The 18,523-nt window shown below is 37.4% G+C and overlaps 1 protein-coding gene across 1 annotated transcript; it reads left to right on the forward strand.

Annotated features, from left to right (window-relative positions):
* The first annotated feature begins 243 nt into the window (after positions 1-243).
* On the forward strand, positions 244-15,910 carry rerglb (RERG/RAS-like b). Its single transcript, XM_080864526.1, has 5 exons — positions 244-5,741; positions 8,954-9,010; positions 9,755-9,828; positions 11,239-11,387; positions 12,230-15,910. The coding sequence occupies exons 1-5, from the start codon at positions 5,690-5,692 to the stop codon at positions 12,513-12,515; spliced, it is 618 nt and encodes a 205-aa protein (XP_080720652.1). The 5' UTR covers positions 244-5,689; the 3' UTR covers positions 12,516-15,910.
* The last annotated feature ends 2,613 nt before the right edge of the window (positions 15,911-18,523 follow it).

An 18,523-nucleotide genomic window follows, 5' to 3' on the forward strand; every position in this document is an offset into this window, starting at 1 on the left:
TGTTCGCTCAGAGAAAGAAAAAAAGGCTGCAAAAGCACAGGGAGGAATGGGAAAAGGGAAACACCTGGCTGGAAAAGGTCACCATAACACCTATAAAGCGCACTGCACTGTGTGCCGGCGCACTTTTTCCATAGGCATGCTTCTAATGGTGGGCACATGAAGAACATGAGGGGCGTGAAAGCTCAGAGAACCCTTAACCAATTTCTTGTCCACCAGGCCACGGCAGAAGCAGATATGGTATGTAAACACTGGTTTGTTTTTTAAACCCTCTGGTTAAGGTTAATATGGGCATGTGCAGTGAATATCAGCGCTATGTGGCCAGAAGTGTGATAATATAATTTATTTTGTGTAATAAACAACTGCAAGGATAGATGATTACAACAAATAGATGACTAATACATAAAAGTAATACATAGATGAATAATGATGATGAGTTATGATGCGTAATCATGGGAACAAGTGGGTTTACAAACAGGAGCAGCTGATTAGCATTAGAAAAGCTGAAATAATACCTCAACTGAAGCCAATTGTACTAAATGCACTAAATGTGCACAGTTACAAGAATATTTTTCGTTCTATTGCTTTCTATTAATTTATATAATTTTAAGTTAAGCAGGACAGAGTTCTTTTAAAGAAAGATTTACTTTTATTCTCAAAAGTTAAGCATGACAGGCTTCTGTTTAAGAAAGAGACCTGTTTTACTGTGTTAATGTTGTCATTTTGAGCTAAAAATAAATGGCTAAATGATCATTTGTTTCCCATATGGTCATATCACAAAGAATATGCATCTGCTTAAATCAAATTCAAGTCAAATGGTTAAAAAATAATTTCACACACACAAAAAAGAGCTACCACACTGGGAAGGGTGAAGACAACTAGGTTGCCCGGCCCTGGCCACGAGGTGTCCCTTATTTATTTTTCAGGGAGTTGGCAACCCTATACACGACCCTATGAGTGAAACTGTTAAGGTTCGTTAAAATTAAGACAGCAAGCTGTATTTTAAAGTTTGGTGTATGGGTAACACCTTTTAACAAATGGCCGATCCATAAAGAGTCACAGAAATATAAATGGAAAAACAAATGTAAAAGATACAAAGTTAAATATGGATTGCTGTGGAGTCAAACTGCTCCCGTAGAAACTGAGAAGGCTGTTTCACCTGCCATGAATGTCATTGACTGGTAGCCAAGTTGCTGTTAGCCATGATGCGATAATTAGCAGCATAGCTAAATTGAGCTAATTAACTACCTATTTGCAATTTTTCCCCGCTTATCTATATCAGATTAGTCTACTTAAATTATCCCAAGACACTAAATAACTCTACATATACAGAGAGAGTTTAAAAAAACTATGCTACATGAAAATAAACCTAGCTAAACTGCTAGCTACAGATATGAAGCTAATACCATAATGCGGCTGCAACGAACATTTTAAATTCATGTTCTGGTCTAGTATTTTCATTTTTTTTTTAAATACATGTAAACACTTTGAACTTTATTTTGTTAAGATGAAATTTTCTAAGCATTTAAAGAAAGAATGAATGAAACATGCTGATCGGTATTCTCTTCGTCCGCATGGCTACTTGTTGCTTTCTGTTCCATTTGCCCGAACTGAACTTGGTAAAAGAGCTTTTGTCCATTTAGCACCCTTGGCCTGGAACAAACTGCAGAAGGAATGGAAAATGACTGAATTCATTTCATTAAGTGCTTTTAAATCTAAACTACAAATCCTTGAGGCCAAGTCCATAACATGTAACTGTTTCAATTAGATTGATTGTCATTTTAACTGACTTTTTTATTTTTATTTGAATTTAATTTTTTATTTTATTTGTATTCTTTCACTTATTGTTGCATGTGTGTTGTTGCTGCCTGTGTTTGAGTAATTTCTGTAACTGTGAGACATCTGCTGCTGCCTATCTTGGCCAGGTCTCCCTTGAAAAAGAGGTTTTTAATCTCAATGGGATCTTCCTGGTTAATAAATAATAAAGGTTAATAAATAAATAAATAAATAAATAAATAAAAGAAAGCTAAACTAAGATAGCAAAGCAGCTCCAGTGAATATGTTCATGTTTTTATTGTTTTTCAATAGGCGTATTTATACATCTATTCATCATTTAGTTGCACTTAAGTAAGGTTTAAGAATCTAAAGTGAAGCTAAGATACACAAATGATTTTTTAAATAGCTCCCATAAAGCTTGGTTATGCTGATCATAAGAAATTTGTTTGTTTGATATTTGTTAGTTTTTTTGTTTCCTTTCTTGCATATAGCATTCTGCTAATGCATGCCCAATTTTCAATTAAGGACTTCAAACAGAAAAAGAGTCCTTTGGTGGCACACATTTACCAATAATAACTAGACGTCAAAACCTAAAATGAAAACTGGTTTTGGTGGTTTTATTCGTAAAATCAAAATGGTTCCCTTCCTCAAAACCAGCATTTTTGGACTACAGCACTTCAGGGGATCTTTCATTCTGGACTTTCTTATGTGCAACTCCAATGAAATCAAAGTACAGAGAGTGTGAGTTCTTGATACTGCAAGAGTTCTTTGTATAAATTAAATCATGCTAAGCTATGATGACTAAAGCATCTGGAGAAGTCTAAGTATATTTCACAAGCTAAACCAAACCACATCTAAAATGCATGATGAATCAGGGTCATATAAATATTACGCCTACAAGATAGATTACTGGAAAGTAGGCTACCTAACGGCAATGACTTTCAGCAAGCACTGACCTAATTTATCTGACAATTAGTTCAACAGTTCACCAGTTTAAGTTCAACATAAAATTTCCCATGTCATACATAGCAGATAATCTTATTTCACAGAATCAACAGAAATCTTCTAGAAGGTTTCCTCGTGCACAGTCAGTATATAATGATGTTGCTGACAGTGCTATGGTACCCTTTGAAGTTTCATGTGTGTACCCAGCTGGGGAGAGTAACGTGTTTCCTGGTATGTGTAGTTTTGTGGGCACATGAAAGCTTCTTTACAGCCACGTGTTGATCAGCTCAGGAGAAATGGTTTTTGATTAAAAGCTTCCATGGATGGCTGGGTCCTTCACTGTGTGCTCACCTTGGAAGTAGAATAGAGGAATTTCTCATTGCTATGGGAATGTCCACTGTAAATAAGAAGCATGACAGAAAATGGATTTTTATTTAAATTTTATGTTTTGCACTGATGAATAGCTGATGCATCAAATGTTTAGCCACCAATGCTTATTAGATTTCTAGCTAATAGTTTGGGATTAGGAGTGATTGGGGCTAGCACATTTCCCCAGTATGAAATATTAATCTCTCTTTTGTTCTGATGAGGGAGTTAAAGAATTTCTTGCGATGTGTTGGTGATTTCAGTCCTCATCTAAATTCCCAAAACATGAAGTTATCTGGTTCCAATTATTTTTTCCTCATGCAAGCTGATTTTCTGGAAATGTGATCTCCAAACATCACTGAATGGAAAGAAGATAATTTAGTAAACATTCCAAAAGCACATTCAGTCCATATGCCATGCAATATGAATAGATTTGAACCCACATATAGAAATTTGGTCAGGTTGTTTTCATTTCATTGTTATGGCTTTTTAAAAAATGGTATAAATCTACAGTCCTAAAGTAAACAAGATGAAAGTACTTTAGAGTCTGGAAAAGGTGATTTGGAAACATGATTCACTTTAGAATTGACTGACAGCGCTCACGAACTTGGACGTTTTGAATGCATTTCAAAATATAAATGTAATGTAATGAATGTAATGTTTAAATGAAACCACATGGCAATCCTGGATTTTTTGCCTTTAATCAAATCGTCACAACAATGAATAAACTTATGTAAATACCCCAAAGCCACAACCCCAAATTAAGGCTTTAAACAGTGTCGTAATTGTTTTTGTAAAAGCCTGACAATACAAGTGCAGCCAAGTCTAGACAACCTTCACCAATAAAACACAAGAACATCTGACTTTTTTTTTTTTTTTTTACACAGAACAAGATCAAATAAATAGACCTAAAATGCCCAGAATGAACCAGCAAGAGGGTCCGTGGATACAAAAATGCTGTTGTAGTCTGAAGAATATTCATTGTTGTTGGCTGGAGTTAGTGCCTGTGAAATCAAAGCTATTTCAGGGTGATTTACAGGCTGTAAGTGTCACATTTTGTGTGAAGGCTGACACTGAAGGAGATGGATTGTTTGTCTGAATCAGTTTCATTGGATGTGAGGAGTATGACTGATGCTTCAATCAGTGTTTTTTATTGTTGCTATATTGCTTCAGTACTTTGAGCTGTGCAGCTGATAAAGTGTGTAACTAAAAATCAGCAAAATGTTTTCCACATCATATCACTGCCATTCCTTTTCCCTGAAACCAAAACAGGAAAACATCAGAGTAAGCACGGCAAGAAGGTAAATCATGGTTTATATGGAAGGCCAGTCCTGGCAGAAAAAATAGGTTTTTGCTCTTTAACTAAGTTTCCTTAAGCTGACTAACCACAGCAATAAATAAATATGAATCATTCTTCAGTCACAGTTACAGAATGGGACAAAAACAAGTCAACAATAAATGTGAAAAATCAACAGCTCGTGCACCGCAACCCCATTGTTACCTATCATACACTCACTCTTCACATGTCGCTAGTCATATGATCCAGTTATAGTGTCCAATCAGAACAATAAATCAACCTTTCGTGAACAAAGCAATATGGGACTATATAGAACTACGTATACTGTATGAAGAGAAAGGAAATAAACCTGTTTTGTATGGACAGAAACAGATATGTTTATTAATGATATAACCCCCCCCCCATCTATTATTTTAATTTATATGGCACTGATGTTCCCTCAAAGTTAGTTTCTCTTGTAGATAAACATTATGTAAATGGTATTCACAGCAAAAGCTTTACAAATATCAGCTACAATGTGTTAAAATATAAAACTGTAGTTTTGAGTTTTCTTCACAATTTTCAAAGCATTATCACTTATCATTATTATTATGATACTTATCATTATTATGATACTTATCATTATTATGATAAGTATCCTAATAAGAGATTTTCACTCAACATTATCACAGGTTTTGTGTCATTTATCTTTAAAAATATATTTTCAGTACCATGTAACTCGTTGAGTTTGCTTCTTGTAATTCTATATTTTCTTATATTGACTATTTCTTGGCAAACAAGCATAACTGGCTTCCATACCATTATACCATTACCCAATGAAAAATAGCACTAAAATCCATAGATGAAAGCAAGTGCACAGTTAAAATGTTAAGAGAAGGACTGCCACAATAGGTTTAGTCAGTCATGACCTTTGAGCAAGCTCTGCATAGGAGGGGGCAGAGACAGAGAGGAGAAATGGGTCCAAGAGAGGAATGAAAGAAGGAAAACAGACAGACTGAGGGGGAAAAAGAGAGAGCGAGAGAAAACAGAAAAATGAGAGGTGCGTGTGAGAGAGAGAGAGAGCACAAAAGAGCTCCTGGCAGAGAGACAGAGACCAAAGAGGAGGGTGCTTGTTTTCCCCACTCTCCTCTGCCTCTGGTTTTAAAATGTGAAACAGCTCTTTGAAGAGAAAGAGAGGGGAGGGCAATCATGTACTTCCACTCTGCTTCAACGATAAGGAGTGTTTAGTGAGCTGAGGCTAACCTAAATACCAAACGCAACACAGAACTGCAGCTAGAGATACAGCTGAGGACCTGACACAACACAGGCATGAACGACATCAAGCTGGCCCTACTGGGAAGCCAGGGGGCTGGGAAATCAGGTAAGTACTTGAGAGTGATTTAGTGATCTATAAGGGAGAAAAAGTGTCTCTTTATACTTGTATCTCAATAAAAACTGTAAAAACTGTCAAGACTGTTGACAAGGAAGTTATGATGCCTTAACTTCAAACCACCTCATTTAACTTGCTTATTTTGCTTATTACCTGAATTTAAACACATGTCTCTGCTAATGTAGTAGTTTGGCGTGTTTTATCATCATTTTATTTTTTAATCAATTGGTCAACAAATGTCATCAAGTTCTTAATTTTATGGTTATATGCTACATTGTGTTGTTTTTGCTTAGCTATCAGTCAAAAACTCAGTTTACAGTACAGTGCATAAGATAACTGGTAAATCAGAGTTGGTATTTGTTCTTGAAAAACTGATAATTAAATATTATCAAAATTGTTGCTAACTAAAATTAAAAACAATAAAATGATAAAGTGACAAATTGTGGCTGATTTAACATGTTTGAATTTCCCCTCTCAGACATTCAGTGTCTCAGTTATATTAAATTTAGGGCTAAAGATTTTGTAATTATTATAGAACATACACAATGTAGCTTAACACACTTTTCTGAGGTGAGCTAAAGATTTTAAAGAATGTGACTCACGGCTCTATCTCAGTACGATCCTGCTCTGCATAGTTTGGGCGAACTTATCATGGTCTTCATCAAAAGAGACGCTGGACAGAATTATGTGCATAAATACTTTAGAGAGGTTATTACATATGTGCTCTAAACAGTAATGCAGATGTGTAAAACAACAAAAGCTCTCCATCATATAATGATTTAACAGCTATTTAGTTCAATTCGGGTGTCTTTATATTGCACCAAACCATAACAACTGTTGTGTCGAGGTACTTTATAATGTAAAGAGCTGACAGTATTCTGAAGAAAACCTCAACAAGCAAGCAAACTCCTTTGAGCAAGATTTTGGCAACAGTGGAAAGGAAAAGCTCCCTTTTAACAGGAAGAAAACTCGGCAAAAAACAGGCTCAGGGAGGCGCTGCAATCTTCTGCGATCTGAAAAGAAGTTTTGGTGGTTTTTTGTTGTTGTTTCTAACTTTCCAGTCAAACATGATGATACTGCTGAGACTGTGAACTATCTGAGATCTGTCTATTTTTTCTTCTACCAAAGGAAAGTGTAATTTCTGGATAGATCTCTTGATTGCAATATGGTAACACTTGAAAACATGTCACTTTAACCACAAAACAAGTTTTGTTTAAAATTTTTGAGGGCGTACTTTTTAACTAGCCAGCCATGGAGCATGAGAGCTGATTTTTGATTCAATTCAGTTTTATCTATACAGCTCCAAATCACAACAAAAGTAACCTCAAGGCGCTTTGGTAGACCCTACAATAATGCATACAGAGAAAAACCCAACAATCATATGATCCCCTATGAGCAAGCACTTTGGTGACAGCGGGAAGGAAAAACTCCCTTTTAACAGGAAGAAACCTCCGGCAGAACCAGGCTCAGGGAGGGGCGGAGCCATCTGCCGCAACCGGTTGGGGAGAGAGAAGGAAGACAGATTTTTGTTCTTGTAAACTTTGACAAGAAAAGGTGATTGAAAAGTGTGATTAACTATGAATATTCCCACAGAGCCCAACCACAATCAATTCACAGAGTGGAAAAATCTCTTCTTAGTGTTTCTTGACACTTCTACAGGCTACAGCTAAAACTTAAATCAGAGCTAAGCAAATCACCAGGGTACCACCAGGTTTATGCTGGGTTCATGTCATACCCTTAATGAAAACAGCAGAAATGACTGGGTGCGTGACTATTATGGTGCAAGTACAGCTCATTCAGAAACATAGTAAACAAAAAATAAACATTAGGTTGAATGATAGCAGAAATTAATATTAATTAATTGCATGTCACTTTTTTTGGCATGCGATTTTAACTGTTATTTGCCGTCCAGGAAGAGTGGCCTTGAGAAATGAAAAGTAATTATTTTTAGCAGTGAACACTTCCAAGTTTGAATAAACATGTTTCTCTTTTCTTCCAGCATTGTGTGAGCTCTGGTTTTGCATTACATAACCAAAGACAACAGTGGATTATTGGCTCCATTCACTGAGGTTTAACTAAACTAATAAGACCATTTCTCCCTCCAGAGATTATCTGCCTTTGTTTTAAAACTCCTCAGTCACAGGGCTTAGTTCAAGGCTGGACAGAGGAAAGCACAACATGTTTTATCAATAAGTCAATCGGCCTGCTGCTCCACCTGTGGTGTTGTTTAGAGTGTAATTTGATCTTGGCTTTCACTGACTTTGATGTGTCGCAGTGATAGTTTGTTATCTTGTTTTTTTGCTTGTTTTTTTCTGTGTCTATTTTAAGTTTCATGTGTCCATATTGGATCATTTAGTATTTTTTATGGGTTCTTCGGAGAACCAGTTCATGCAACCATACTTCAGTTCTCCTGTTTGGACACACTTCAGATTGGATTTTTAAGCTCTTGTTAAAAATGCTGTCTAGGAGAAAGCATTACTTATGATTCTGCTTCTGTCTGTGAGAGGGTGGTTCAGACTGTACTGTACAAACCTTTTAAAACAATGGGACATGGCCATTCTTGGTGCTTGGCAGTGAAGCAGAGCCGTTACCTTGGTGATGCTGTAGCTTATGGAAGCTGTATGTGGGTGCTTGAGTTCATTCGACATGTTTTTCTGCTCCCTTCTGCTCTATTTGTTGCTTTCAACACGTCTTTTATCGTTGAATGTATCTTTATGTGACAATGGAACCAGGACAATTCCTATTGTGTTAAGTCCTAAGTGTTGAATGTCCACATCCATGTTTGTGTGTCACCGTGTCCTAACCTCTGTACAACCCCTCAAGAGGCCCACTATTAGGAGCAAGCTTCCAGAGTTCAGCACTTGAAACTTCAGCCTTTAATTGAAATTGATTGTCTTGTGGGACCAAAACTGGCCCAGTCAGTCAGTTTTATGTGTAGCTTGCAGTGTAGAGGCAAAGCACAGGCTGGGGGGGATTTAACTATTCAGCTTGCCAAATATGCACACAGACCTTCCAGGAAAGCCGTGCAGCATTCTTTTATGTGGGGCTTCAGTTTCATCGCTCCAATCCTGGAGACATTTAACACGGTGTTGTGCCTGCTGGGGTGAACAAGGCTCCCCCACCCCCTTCTTCACTGAGAGGGATGAGTGTGTAATGATGCCATGATTCATTTTATTGTTTTCCATTTCATCTCCTTTCTCCAGCTGTCCTCGTGCGCTTCCTGACCAGACGCTTTATTGGTGAATATGCCTCAAATACCAGTAAGTGTTTCCAGATTTCATATAATGGCACTTTGATGAGGTTTTGGTCTAGAAGATTGCTCTCATCCACTTAGAGATGCAACATTTTCACCTGTGCATTCATGGACAAGGAAAATATTGTTCTTTTGGGTAATAAAAATTTTGCAGGCAGGTAATGTAGACAATCCTCTCGTGTAGCTGTTTTGACACAGCTTCCAGTGTTTTAGCTCAACATTTCTGATAGTATAGTTGGATATCTAATGGATTTGTATTTTTATACTATTTTCTATTTGTATTTATCATAAAGATGCTGTTATCCTATATCCTTTAATGTAATGATGTAATTGTGGTTTTCACTGTTTTCATTACCACTTTAGGCATTGATGCTTCTAGCTCTGTTAGCCGTGATTACAAGTCATGAAGTGAATAGACATGGAAAGTTAAAATAAATAACAATAAAGTCAAAATATATACTTTTGTATGTATGTCTGACCCATCACAACTTTTTAATTATGCTTGATACACTAGCAGTCCAGTTCCTGTAAAACAACAACAACAAAAACAAACTTTGTAGTAAAAGTAGATTCGTGACAAATTCATGGTAGGTAATGTTAATACCTGGTAATAGATTTGTGTCTTGAAAGTCTTACTAAAAACTGATGAAAGTCCCAAACACCACATTTTTGACATGTTCCATGTGTGATTTTGACATCCATCAATAATATAATATAATAGTTATTTATGCATTTTGTATCTCCTCCACAGACTCTTTGTACCACAAAAGACTGTCGATCGATGGCAGGCAGCTGAATTTGGAGGTTTTTGACCCCTGCTCTCAGGTAAGACTCTTGTTTTTAGTATTAACAGAAATATATTAGAAAAGCAGAGCTGCAGCAGGACCACCAACTTTTCCCGTTGTTCTTCTAACATTTCATCTGGAGGACCACCGACAAACCACTGACAGGAAACAAACCGAAAAAATGAAAATCTGACACTGATGAGAATAATGCCTTTTCAAGAAAATTCACCTAAACTACTCATAAAGAAAGTCAATTTTTACATTCTTGAGTAATTTTGTTTGACTGTCGGGCCATAACCAAAATTTGGTTTGCCTTCATCTATCTATCATCTATCTATCAAAACAGTGGTTTGTTTTCAGGCTGCTGGAGAGCTGCCTGTGGCTTAGCTGTGGTTATGTGTTCACTTAGAGTTAGCAAGTGTGGGAATATAAGGATTTATGAGAGTATCCTGAGGAGATGAATGTCCCTTTGAAAAAAAGGGGAGCCATATAAACCTCTTACTTCTCATTCAACAAAACTAAAGACCTGAGAGGGACTTTACTACAATGTTAGTGTTTTATTGGAGTACCCTGGCTCAGGAGAACAAAAACCAGTCATCGTCTTTGTCATTTAGACCCCCTGTAATATTGCTGTCCCATAAGGAACACAGAGTCACAATCCAGCCCTTCTGACCCAGACTGCATTAAAAGAAGTCAGTAAAGACAAAAGGTTTAAAATTGGGTTTTATAGCACTCAGGTGTGTCCCCAGGCCTCAAGCCCTTCTTACACTGTTTATGTCAAGGTCACAAGCGCTTGTAGGGTCACTCTGAATTTATTTACTGGTGTCACTGATATTGTTAAGGCACCACTTTGAAATGCTTTCTGGTATTAGTGACTTTCAGCTGCTCACTTGTCACAGAGGGTTGCCACAGCAGCTCTGTGAGTTTCCTTTGGCAGGGTTTTACACCAGATGCATTTTCTGACACTTTCCAAAAGGGATTTGTATCTCTGGATGGAACTGAACCAGCAACCCTCCGCTTGCTGAGCAAATTTGTAAACCAATACGCTATGGATCCATAAAAGGAAAGTGTTTCAATATTACAGGTATGAAAACTAACTGTAAGATGCTTGATTAGCAAAAAGAGCAATAAAATCAAATCTGTATAATCAATGGGAAGACAGTAATGCCAATGTGCATTTGTCAAAAAAGTATAAAAGCAACTCAGTTTTGCTCAAAACAGGGAAATAAAAATACAAATACAAGGTGTTTTCAGCATTGGAACACATCTATAGAAATAATAATGGTATCCAGCTATATTATTATAATACCATCCATAGAAAGTGACACAGTGTAAAGGATACAGGCTCCAACTCTTTTTTCTTGCTCCATAGGAAAAGCAACCCAGTTGGCACGTTGATTCGGGACAAACTGGATGATACCAACATAAAAGCACATGCTCTTCTTGGCAGGGTTCGGAGGCCAGGTGTATACTTGAAGAGCCAGTGGACTGGGCAGATGGCTTTGTGGTGGTGTACAACATCAGTGACCGCACTTCCTTCATCAATGCCAAAAACATCCTGCGGCAGATTCGGGAGACACGCATGGAGAACTGCAAAGGGTCAGCAGAAACTTAATAACAGATGCTGCTGACATATAATGGATGTTTGGATTGGTTGTTATTTAACAGTAATTCTGGGTGCTACAACAATGCCTGTTTTGAAATGGAGGCAAAATCCTACATTCAATTCTACAATTTCAAATGTCAGATGAAATCCTCGTGCAAAGAATCAGTAATCAGAGGTTTAAAGTAAAGTGGCAAGTCCGGAAAATGATGTACACCCACTTGTCCATATATAGTAAAGTGCTATATAAATACAGGCCATATGAACTGAACATGCTGCAAATGCTCCAGGAAAACAACAAAACAGAGTATCTGTGCCCTAGGTTCTTTGTAACTGGACATGAATCTACATGCACTTTTGAATTTGAGGAATGCTGGGAGTCCTGACTGCCCTCCTACAAACTCAAACTCATAAATGATTCATGATTTACAGGGATTGCCAGCGCAGGTGTCTGATAAATTTAAGCGTGAAAAAAACAAACAAACAGGCCATCCACATCTATCAGGCTGCCTGGCAGCATGCCAAGGCATCCTGATAACATGGAGGGAAGAGCTGTGTAGCCTAATGACAGGTATTTGAGAATAAATATAGGTGTAGATCACAAGTGGAACTGTTGGATTGTGTGAATGTAAATCAAGCCCAGCTAGTCGAAACATCTGCTTTACGCTCAGAAAGATAGGATAGGTTGCTTAATAGCCAAAATTGTTGCAATGTTGTTGCAAAAGCACTCAAAAGCTGTAAAATAAAACACATTTGCCTCTGCATCCTCTTCATATTGCTATCCTCAGTCATCTTGCAGGCTGATGGTGTTAACGCCTCCCTGCTGTCTTTTTTTCAGGGAGATGGATGTTCCTGTTTGCCTGGTTGGCAACAAGCAGGACCTCTGCCATGCTCGTCAGGTGCGTGAGGATGAAGGCCGCGGTCTGGCGCAGGAAAACCGCTGTAATTTCCAGGAGGTCTCAGCAGCCGAGAGCTACCAAGACATTGCCAACCTCTTCACACAGCTCATCCGGCAGGTGATGGAGCATCTGAAGTATCGCGCTGACAGACGACGCTACAGCGGCTCAAAGTCTATGGCCAAACTCATCAACAATGTTTTTGGCAAGAGGAGGAAGTCCGTATGATGATCCCAGTACAGTTAGCAGCTAATCGGACACTGAGATGTCCCTGCTGTACGTGGCCCTTAAGGGGATGCAACCTTAATGTGTTGGGTTTGATGTGTGATGTGTTGGTCTATACACTCAACAGAAAACTGTTGAGTGTATAGACAATGATAGAAACAGTGAACCTCTTTATATCATGAGCAACATGAGTGGTTGGTGGAAAAATTCAGACGGCCATAGTTACTAAATTTACAGGCAAATATATATCTTGGCAAAGTTTTGTTTTTCCTTTGGTTATTTTGACTTTGCCTTGGGTATGTTTCTCTGATGAAAGGGCCAAATACAGTGAGGCAGTCAAAAAAAAGCAGGTATGTTAAATAGAGCAACACTATACAGGAGAGGGAAGCATAAAAAGATATTTACTACATACACTTTTTATTCTTTTTCTCTTAATGTGTATTAACTGAACCTTTGGTGAAATGCCTACTTTTTATATTTAAAGGACCTGTGTGTAGTACCAGCACCTAGAGGATAAAGATTGCAACTAACTGAATACCTGTCACTTTCTAAGCACGTAACTAAACCTAATTTGGCCTCCAAAATAGCCTCTCTATAGAAACAGTTCCACTTGTCCATCATGGGCTGCTATAGAAGCATCAATATGAGGAGCTATGTGTAGGAGCACTTGCTCCCTGTATAAATATGCAGAGGTGAAAAAACATGTTTATTGTTAATTATTAGACCATGGGTTTCCAATCACTGACTGTACTTGGTCACACTTTCCAAAAACAGATCGGATCTGGCTGAGAGACTGAAAACAGACGTGGAACGTGAACATATTCCACAGCAATCAGCAGCTCTTGCAAAAATTGTTTAGTTTGTTTTATTTTAGTTGTTTTAACAGTTTTTAATACTTTACATCGCTACGGCTACTTTCTAAGCAAAATTTCTGTCTGATTTATTGGTGTAGTTTAAACGTATGAAAAAAGGTTACCTTAACACTTCTTATCTTATTCCAACAACACAACATGGGAGGCTGATCAGCTGTCTTTTATTTGTCGAAAGCTTGCACTGCATCACCGACTCCTGCATCAGTACAGTGTAGGCCAACAGTGATGACACTGAATGAAACTTTCAACACCATATTGCATGCCTTCATTTTGTGACTGGTTCAGTTAGCTTTACTTTACCAGAGTATTGCCCCTATAGTTCAGCGTTGTGTAGTCTTTTGCTCAGCGTCCTTTTATACTGGTATAATATTTCAGAGACAGTATAATTGATATTACATGGTTATTTTAAATGCACGTTAAATGTATATTCTCATAGTAATGCCACTCTTTGGAAACCATAATGTTTTATTTACTGGATCACTGAACTGTGATTTGTAATACGCATACTGTGTAAATCCTCTGATTGTCTAATGCATAATATGGTTTATTTAACAGCTCCTGCTGTATGAACACTTAGTTTAGCTGTGGTCATTATCACTAAAATGCTGAACGTTACATTTAACACAATTTATTTAGTTGAATGGAAAAGTCCAAAGACATGAACAGGGTTAGGTTAACCCTGCCTCTTCCCCTGTGATAGCAGGGATAGATGTGTGCTTTCTCAGATTCTCAGGTCTTTTTTGGAGATGATGAAGAAGATTATAATACTTAGGGTAGTGATATGTCAAATACAATCAGTGTGTAGTGTGCCTTGGCTTCTCGGTTTGCTTCATTGGCGATGTGTGGTTTAAAAAGACGAAACAACACCAACTTCACAAACCAGCAGCTACATCCATCAGTGTCTGTGCCAAGTGAGAGGCATATACCTATATCAGTGCATGGCTGTGTGGCTGTCTGGCCTTTAACTGACACTCGGACTCTTCCTATGCACCCTTTAGTCTTACTTTATTGTAAAGGTGGAACCTGTATGTCATATGTTGTTGTATCCTGTTTGCTTTTAATGACAGATAAGATAAAATAGTATTTAATTGGACTAGAAAATAATGCATCTATTACAAGGTGATATCAATTTTAATTTAACATTGTTATTGTTGCACATTGTACTCAGCTTCGGTTGTATACTGTATGTATTTTGTATAGATTCAGTATCTTAATCTTGTATTTATTTGAGTTAAAAAAGAAAAGAAGAAAATGCCCTAAAAACTTAACACCATACTGTAGAACTAACACATACCAAATGAGGCCATGAAATTTATTCAACAAAATGCTGTTTTTCTTCTAAAGAAAAACTTCTTCTCAGTTATGTCACCATGATTTTTTACAGAAGGAAAGCACTGTGTATCATGAAAAATATCTTCATCTATGCAGTTTTTTGTTGATGAATGCTCTTTTTTGTAAATGCTGTAAAAACACTGGTTATTCCAGAGGAAATTAAAGTTAAACATTGATGGCTGTTTTAGCTCTTCACGGGGACTGCTGTTTCGCTTTCAGCTTAATTTTAATTAGATGTCCATGAGAGAGGGCATTACTCTAAAGCCTTTAGTAAAAAAAAGAAAAAAAAAAGAAAAGAATTTCCTGTGCTAAAAATAGAAAGACTAGAGGCAGAGCAGTGAGGGGAGAAGCTCCATTGTTATGCTGAATTTTAGCCTCTTAAACAAAGCGACGCTCCCTCACGTTTCCACTAGATGGCAGCACAGATCACGATGACGATCTGGCCTTGAGTTTAATCATTTCCTGCAGATCATTATATGAATGAACCTTTTAAATACAAGCGCGTCCATGCTCACAGGTGTACACACGGGTGCTCACACACACAAACTACACCCTTTTTGGCTCCTACCTCAAAGCACACTGTGCGCTGTCGATCTTACATGCTGCACAATAATGTTTAATATTTAGTATTTACTGTTATATTCCCATATATCATCGTGATGTTGTTTATTATGTTGCTCTTTTTTTTCCTTCTGCTTGTTTTCTCTTTTTTCTTTCTCAACAGGTGATCCGGGTGATTGATATATGTATTTTTTGTCTGTTTATTTTGTTTATTTTTGTTTTTTGCCCTCTTCCCCGCTGTTTTTCTTTCCCTCTTTCTTTCTCCCCTTCTTTTCCCCAGTCAAGTCTGTCCCGTATTTAGCAAGTGAAAATAAAATAAAATAAACAATAAAAAGTTAATCAAATAGACCATTACAGCAAGGCTGTGATGGTCTATTTGGTAAAGTAAATCCGTTGGGCATCTTTCTTTGCCTTTAGACAATAATTCTGATGGCAAAAGAGCCAAACGGGACAGGCAAAAAATAAAAAGAATAAATAAAAACAATAATTTCTTGCCCAGGGGAGGCGACAAATTTGTACACAAACCAGATCGATAGTTTATTTATTTATTTACTTTTTACAGCAGAAATGTCCTTTTTTTAAAAAAATTGTTAAGGGAGGAAATACACATAGTAATGTAGATGCCATAAATAATAGCTGTATTCCCTTAGTATTCCACTGTGATGTTTTACTACTGAGTGGCAAATTTAAGGAAAACCAATATAAATTGACTTTGTTAGATGTAATTTGTGGTGTCTGAAATTCTTTTCAACATGTGAGGGAAAATCTGAATTCACTTATAGGTGTTTTTCGTTCTGACTGACTCATTTTTTATTGCTCGTGTCTTTAAGTACCACATATGAGTAAGAATGTGTATGCTATGACCCTGAGCTATTCAAAGATGTACGAAAACAAATGCAATTACCCAGATAATACATGAATGGTACCCAGGTACAAGTGTGTACCACTAAATAAGAGGTAGAGATGAGATACAGTGGTATCTGTAATACTTGAAAAATATAAATTAGAAACTGCTTCATTTGCCAATTAATGTTATGTAAGGAATTTGCCTTTGATTTCCTTGACAGAGCCTCTCAAAGAGGACACTGTTAACATTTCTTGTTATGAAGTCAGTCGAATGATTACAAACCCAGAGGAAAGGAACATTTCAAACTCTCTGCTTTTTTCAGCTGTTTTCTTCTAAATGCACCTCAGAGGTTTGGATTGTTTTTGTTCTTCTGACATTCCTTCTTCTCATTTTGGCCCTTCGTAAAAAGAACTAAAATAAGCTGAACGTTGCTGTACAGAACTTTGTCTAAAATGAGCCTTTCTTCAGATAACACCACATTGTTAAGATAAGATAAGATAAGATAACCTTTATTAGTCCCACACGTGGGAAATTTGTTTTGTCACAGCAGGAAGTGGACAGTGCAAAAGTTATGACGCAAAAATTAGAATACAATAAGAATAAATACAGTACACAGCTGTACAGAATAGAATAAAATAATATACTATATACAGTAGAATAAAATAGAATAAAAATATACAATAAGATAAAAATAGAATACGAATGCTATATACAACTGAGTAAAAATACAACGATGCCAGAAAAGATTATTGCACTTAGTGTTATTGCACATGTGTGGATGTGTGTGTTTGTTCAGTTAAAGTCTTTGTTGTGGAGTCTGACAGCAGTGGGGAGGAAAGACCTGCGAAATCTCTCCGTCCCACACCGTGGGTGCCGCAGTCTCCCACTGAAGGAGCTGCTCAGTGCTGTCACAGTCTGCTGCATGGGGTTATCCTGTTATCCTGAAACTAGACAGGATAATTAGTTTGACCATTACTTTGTCTTTTAATCCTTATTTCTCCAGATTTCAGAGAGCAGGTCAGTATCCAGTTATCTCAGAATAGAAAAATGATTTCTTCCAGAGGAGACAAAGAACAGGCCTTTGTGATGGTCGCAACTTTCAAATGAAATGCTGAGATGTGAGTCAGCATTATATGCAAAGACCACAAAGAGAAGCAAAACATCTGCTGAGTGATGCAAAACAAGGGATCTGGAGACACAAGACAAGCTGAAAAAATAAATAAATAGAGATATAGAAAAAGAACCTATACCAAGGGATGCAAAGGGACAAAAGAGTGATGCAAAATGTTCACAAAAGGATGGAAAATGATGACAAAGAGAGTGATAAATACACTGACCTGTAGATCTGTGTCAGCGATGGAGAGGTGAATAATGCTGGAGAATTTGGGTAATAATGCCCCTGTGTAACACGTGGCTTTGAAGCCACCCATCTGGAATTTTCCCATAAACGAATCTTACTTACTTCAAGAAATAATCTAAATAAAAATAAATAATAAAAATAAAAAGGTATTTATTTACTTTACAATCCGTGCCAGGCCAAGAAAACTCACACTACTTATTAGAGCTATATTTTAAATACTCATCATCAGCTCAGCCAAGTAAAATCAGGGCTAAAGCACAGATAGATGAAGATTACATCTGTTAGCGTTTCAGAGTTGAAGTTTGAAGTTTCTGAACAAATAGTTTCCTCTGATTGTTCGGTAACCTTTTGCCTCACCACATCCAAGCAGAGGATATTTGGTGAAGAGCAAACAGAAAGCTGTGCAGCCTCCTCACAGTGTCCGTCATTGCAGCACAGGAGGCAAATGAAAGCCATGTCTCTGCACGAGTCTTTTTGATACAGCTGTTTGGGATCAGTGAACATTTTTCCTCATCAAATATCATTTCGCTCCATTGTGAGGATATTTCCCGGACACGTTTATACTCTTAGATAACCACAGGCATTCTTTTACGCCCAAGAAAGACTGCTCCCCCCCACCCCCTTCCTAAAAAAAAGAAAGAAAAAGAAATCATTTGACGCACAGGAAGTCATGAATTTTACATTTCGAGCAGCAGCTAAAGCTGTTTGTTTTGAATAAAAAAAAGCAGTGGTAGGCAGAAACAGCTCTCGATGTGGCAGAACAGAAGAGAAAACGAAAACAGCCCCACCTACAGAGACTCGAAGCAAATCTGAGGAAAAACACATCACAGTGCCTCCCACCTGAGTTTGACTGACAGGTAATTTCTGGAGAGAGCAGTGCAGAACACAGTGGACATTAGAGCTTAATAACAACAAAGGTGTCAGAAAAATGCAGAATGAGCAAAAATAAAGTGTAAATGTGCGAAGGTGCAACATCCCTTTCATACAAATTCTAATTTTATTCAATCTTTTCATCTCTCTCCCCTCTCCTCTTCTGACT

Source organism: Rhamphochromis sp. 'chilingali', assembly GCF_963969265.1.
Source record: "Rhamphochromis sp. 'chilingali' genome assembly, chromosome: 2".
Taxonomy (NCBI): Eukaryota; Metazoa; Chordata; class Actinopteri; order Cichliformes; family Cichlidae; genus Rhamphochromis; species Rhamphochromis sp. 'chilingali'.

What these genes read in the sequence shown, in the direction of transcription:
- rerglb (XM_080864526.1), top strand. Translation starts at nt 5,690, where the DNA reads ATGAACGACATCAAGCTGGCCCTACTGGGAAGCCAGGGGGCTGGGAAA. An exon ending in TTTTTGACCCCTGCTCTCAG is followed by an intron (nt 9,829 to 11,238) that starts GTAAGACTCTTG and finishes TCTTCTTGGCAG; the next exon opens with GGTTCGGAGGCCAGGTGTAT. An exon ending in CGCATGGAGAACTGCAAAGG is followed by an intron (nt 11,388 to 12,229) that starts GTCAGCAGAAAC and finishes TCTTTTTTTCAG; the next exon opens with GGAGATGGATGTTCCTGTTT.